Raw genomic sequence first — 5,763 nt, 5'->3', positions numbered from 1 at the left:
AACAGGCACAAGAGGAATACCTTCCCCAAGCAGTGTTGGCTGGGAAGGTGGAGCCGTGTTGCATCATGGTTCACACCTCAGATTTGGGTAGGTTCCTAGCAATCTGATTTAAAGTGTGTTTTATTTTTTTTATTTTTTTTTTTTTCTGTGATTTAGTTTTTTATAAGGGGACCATCACTATCTAATCTGGGACCTAGTTTTTTTCTTTCTTTTTTTTTTCTTTTCTTTTTCTGCTTTTTCTTTTCTTTTGTTTCCTATTTGGTATCATTGTAGAGATGTTATATCATGAGTTGGTTTTCATTTGGTGAATAAATAACTGAAATAAAAAATTTATTCATAATTTTTCTTGTTCAGCACACCATACTATTGGGCAAACTCTGGTCCTAATGAATGACCATAGTTGACAAAAAAAGAGAAAATCTGTGACTTCCTTTATATATTAACTAGAAGTTGTTGCGATGATCTTTTATATTCCTTTTATTAGTTTCAATATTTGCATTTGAAGTTTCAAGAAAATGAAAATTGTTTCATTATTCAAAATATATACAAAAAAAAAATAATAATAATAATCCATACCAAAAATGATACATTCTACTCTACAACCTAAATGAAGAAAATTGTACATTTTCAAAGTTATAAGCAAAAAATTTTTTTAATGAGATTTCCACGGCTTGTCAAGGGCTTATAGACACTAGAGAGTTGCCAGATGTCGATATAAGTGAATTCTATGAGCAAATGATTTTGACATTATTTTACAGTAAAAATTCCTAAAATTATTCCATTTGGTGCATCTGACGACCAAGTGATGTCTGTATTCATGAGGGGGTGGGGGAAGCCACTGTGTCTTCAATTTTTATCATTTCCCTACCAAACTCCATCACAATCTATTTTTTTTTTTCTATGATGAACATGGTCATGGTTCCCTTAACCCAATGGCGACAGGTCACGCCTTTAGGTGTCATAACAATATGCTCGAAATGTGGCGTGTGGCTGTCCGCCGCGGCTTGATGTACCGAATTCATGCGCTCAAAGTCGGCGCGTTGCTGTGGTTCGCCAGAGCGTACAGTTTTTTTTAGTTTTCTATACCCGTCGCCAATTCATAGTAAGCATTCAGTAGTAGTTAGCTAAATTTGTAGACTATATGATTTCACATCCCCTTTTCCTTCCAGATGCCTCCAGTTTGTGTTCAGTATTGTTGAAGAGGCGAGTAAAGCTGACTGGGTTGAAACTACACTTAGTATATATGACAAGTTTTTTAAACAAGAAGAGGAGGAAGAAGAAGAGGAAGTTAAAGAAGAGGAAGAAGAAGAAGGAGATGAGGAAAAAAAGACCAAGAAGGAGGAAAAGAACTCAAAATCGTGAGATTTTAAGGAATTGTAAAATAGGGCTGTTAATTATGTTTCTTGAATTTATAGTTACAGTCATTTGTTTGTCACCTGGAATGTTTATGAAGTAAGTGTGATGAATATACAATACTAGAAATAATATAATTTTATCTAGGAGTATTTACAAGAATAGAGGTGAAATATTTATTAGAAAATTTGATTCTATATAAAGTCCTCTGTGGGCTTCTTAGTGGCCTGATGTAGAACATCTTTAAGGTGATGGTGAGTGGTCTTTCACCACAGCACATGTGTTACAGATGAATGTAATATGTGGGAAATACACTGAAATCTGTTCTTGACTGTGTAAAGAAGTCGTAAAACAAGTGGCATTAAATTAACAAGGTTTGAAGCAGAATCTCCTACTCAATTGTGTTCAAGAAGGTAAAGATTGGTTGAAGAAGATTGTTTCTCTATTACTTAAAGCTTAGTATTAACTCACATCCTCCCAAATGGAACCCAGCAATGAGTGGCAGCTATTTTGTGGCATGGTCAGTACTGTAGGGTTTTGCCACATTATCCAGATTATTGTGATCTGATTGTGTGGGGGGGGATCTATGCACAATTACTGATTAGTAATATAGATGCAATGTGTCGTTTTCAACTTGTGACTTTGTTGATTAAGCTAAAGTTGGTATTCTGGAGGTATAATGCAGGTTCTTACTGATCATCATGGGACTTTTTTTTTTAATCTGATGGTTAGTTTATCGGGATTTTGCAAAAACCATCTTTGTAATTTTACCCATGTTCATATAATATTATGTTGGTACATGGTTGTAGCTTATCTTTTGTGTACCAAAAAGCCACAGTCTTGTTATCTAAAGCTCTCAACACTGAACAATCTATATGTATTTTTAGTGCTTAATATATTATGTAACTGGTAATGTATATATTAATGAAACTTTACTTCATGTCCTAATACATTTACAAGGATTGTACATACTGTACAAATTTAATGATGTTATTTTATACTCCTACAATACACGTTATGTCAGTGTCCCACCTCCTTCCCAAGACTGAAGTGTTGCCAGATCATCCCCTACATACCTTGACTTTAACTGTTTATCAATTCCTGTAAGAAAATTTACATATATATTTTTTTACAGTTTTCTTTAGCTTCAGTGACATATAATTGTCTTTTGGGGAAACCAGAATCATTTTTAAAGATTATATTGATTATTGGAATTTAACATTTATGGAAGATGTGGAATTATTTTGCACATTATTTATTAGCATATTATGAACATTATTCCACTTCTGTTGTGTGGTTACATGGTATGTTGGTGAAGGTCTTGGTACAGTGTACCTGATATTTGCATGTCATGGTCTTTAATAAGATGAAAACTTCATACGGTCTAACGTTTGTTTCATTTTCAAAAATGGAAATTATACTAACATTGTGTCATTCACTGCATGCATCAAGATACAGCCTCTGAAAACAGTGGTTACCAGGGGATGGTTCAGTGTAGCTTATGGAACACCAGTTGCCATGTTGAAACTGCCAAGTTAGACTACCTAAAATAACTATGCATTTATCTCAAGTTCTGAATGGATCTGGTAAAAAAAGCCCATTTGATACATGGTAAATATACTAAAATTTTTGTTTGTTTTCTTTATTCTATGCAGTATATTTCTATTCTGTACAAAGAGCTTCCTTGGCTTCCTCTTTCCATAGAACAGTTATCATGTACATAAGTGTTTCTAAATATAGGAACTTACAAAAAATGATTTGACATCCATTTAGTAAACTCTTAAGTTAGCAGCACATTCATTTGAATTACAGTAAAAGCCTCTAAGTGTCAAGTATCTAAATTTTGAAACAAACTGTTGTTTACTTTTCACACTATGAAATCACTATTTCTATGTGAGAACAGGAGACAGAGAAACACTACTATTTCATTCTCATCTCAGCCAGTGCATCATTATTTTGTTTTATCAAACCTTTTCCACAATTACACATGCCAAACCTGCACCACATTGGACTGTTTCTTATGCATTTTGATTTTGTTGTGAATTGTATATGAATTAGATATTTGTACCAATTCTTTGGATGGATTTATAGGCAAACTCTTTTCTATTTTTTTCCTGGATGTTACTGTAACTTTTTTTTACTGTATTCGCTATAGCTTTTGTATATTTTTGTCTTCTGTGACTATTTTCTCTCTACTTCAAAGACCACAAATATATATTTGTAAAGAATTTGTTTAGATTTTGTTTTTATGTATGGTTATAATACATAGTCTTGTGCAACATCATTAAGTGAAAGTTTCATGTCATGCATTGTAAAGTTGACAGAAACTGAAAGTTCATAGTTAAACAAATTTAAAGTGTAATTTATAGCTGAAAGAATATTTATTTTAGCTTAATTTTTTACTTAACAGTATGTATATCATGTCAAATATTGAGCATTATTTGTAAATCTTACGGGAAGGATTGGTGTCCACATTAAATTTAACTACAAAATAAGAACTTCAGAAAAGGTTCATATAAATGTCCAGTATAGAAAACTTTAGTTGGTGATTGCTTGATGTACATAAGAGTTATAATGAAGTATTCATCAGCTAAATGTTATCACTTTAGCATTAATTGTTGCCAAGATTATTTTTGTGGCTCACTTGTTACATTGAATGTGTAAACCCATGACATCTTGCAAGTATGTAGTGTATTTCTCCTTAATACTTATTCTAAACTCTGGGTAAAGAAAACTGTGAAAAAACATATCTCAACAATATGTGAGGTTGGCCAACATTATTAAATATTTTTGTAAATCCCCACAGCTTTAATACTAGTGGGTACTGTACCTTATTAATAAATTAGTATTTTAATAAGCTGATTTCATGCAAATTTAGTGTGATATTAAAAACACATGAAAGTGGTGCATGACAAAATTATTAGAGGTCTCAGCTTTTGGATGTTTCATTAGTCAAAGAAAAATTTGTATTTACACAGAGTGTTTGATTATGAAAAAATGTCAATCTGCTAATGAACTGAGGATTAATGAAAGATCTGTATAAACAATATTTACATTAGGAGTGCAATGTGACAAGTTGTATCTAAATTGTAAGAAGAAATTATAATATAACTAAATAATTAATGATCTACAGATAAAACCTCCATTCTTGTGAACCTGTAACAATAAATGTTTGTATTGTATTCAGATATTCACAGACAGAGTATCTCTATATTTGTGAAGATAAAAAGCTACATCTATTCTGATTCTGTGTGATTTCAAGAAATTGAAACTCACAGGAGCCCCACAAATACTCTATAGGATAATGTTATCCTCCTATTTTCTTCCACTTCTTTTTATTTTCTTTCCTTCCCTTTCACCTTTTTTTAATGTATCACACCATAAGTACAAACCGGAGACCAACTACGTCATACAATGAAAACATGTTTGTATATTTTTATCTAACCAGTAGGTGTTCTGAAGTTTATATAAACACATACTACATGTAGTTGGTCTTTCCCTATTATATATTATCTTTGCTGATAAAGGAAAGATGTAAATGGTGTGTATATAAATGTCTTGTAGATTATTTGAAAATACAAGTATTCAGTGAACTACAATATCTTTTATCACACATCATGTCTTTTTTTATGGAAAAAGAAGCAAATTGTAGATCTTTTGTAAAATGGCAGTGTAGTCTACTCAAATAAGTGAAAACAATAAAAAATGGAGTACCCAGTTACCCAGAAGTACTACAGAATGTATTGAGAAAATGCAGTGTCAAAGGTAGATGAACCTTCCATGCACTTTGTCACCAATACTTTGGAAATTTATATGGGTGAGATTTTTAATGGAAAAAATCATCTACCTTATGATGAAATACTATTCCTCTTGCACTGACAGCCTCCATATGAGCTATTCAGTGTATATATATCTTCATTATTTTAATTTCAAAACATGAAGTTACTATGCTAATTAACATATTTATTAGAAAAATAAATGTTCTTATTCTCTTTTTTTATTTAACTATGATAGGAACAGTGCTTCTTAACCCAAGTTCCTCCCAATGGTTTGACAATAACTAAGAAAACTTGGAAGATCCCACACACTCAATACATACCATTTTACGTATATGAAAACTTTCCTAACAAGATGCACCTCTGCCATATGAAGTACTCTGATATTTAGAAAAAAAATTGAAATGTTATGACATACTTGTGAGATAGTCTAATTTAACCCTAGGGAAAAAATAGAATTATCTCAAGAACCCCAAAACTATGGCAGTGTTACACTAGCATTCTTCTCTACCATTTTGACCCAACTTAGACTAGTAATTTTTTATAAGTTAATGTTGCTATAGAATGTAGACAAATGTTAGGATTTAGCACAATACACTATGTGATTATTTAATGATTATTTTTTACCCTGTAC

At 31.8% G+C, this 5,763-nt stretch overlaps 1 protein-coding gene across 1 annotated transcript in view; it reads left to right on the top strand.

Moving 5' to 3' along the window:
• LOC125033276 (PHD finger protein 12-like) overlaps nt 1-5,742 on the top strand; it is a 20,360-nt gene extending 14,618 nt beyond the window's left edge. The window contains exons 9-10 of the mRNA XM_047624658.1: nt 6-87; nt 1,170-5,742. Coding sequence (XP_047480614.1) covers nt 6-87; nt 1,170-1,362 — 275 coding nt within the window. The 3' untranslated portion in view covers nt 1,363-5,742. The remainder of the gene's footprint in view (nt 1-5; nt 88-1,169) is intronic.
• Nucleotides 5,743-5,763: the final 21 nt, after the last annotated feature.

Source organism: Penaeus chinensis, chromosome 16 (assembly GCF_019202785.1).
Source record: "Penaeus chinensis breed Huanghai No. 1 chromosome 16, ASM1920278v2, whole genome shotgun sequence".
Classification (NCBI taxonomy): Eukaryota; Metazoa; Arthropoda; class Malacostraca; order Decapoda; family Penaeidae; genus Penaeus; species Penaeus chinensis.
This window is presented reverse-complemented; position numbering and strand designations above follow the sequence as displayed.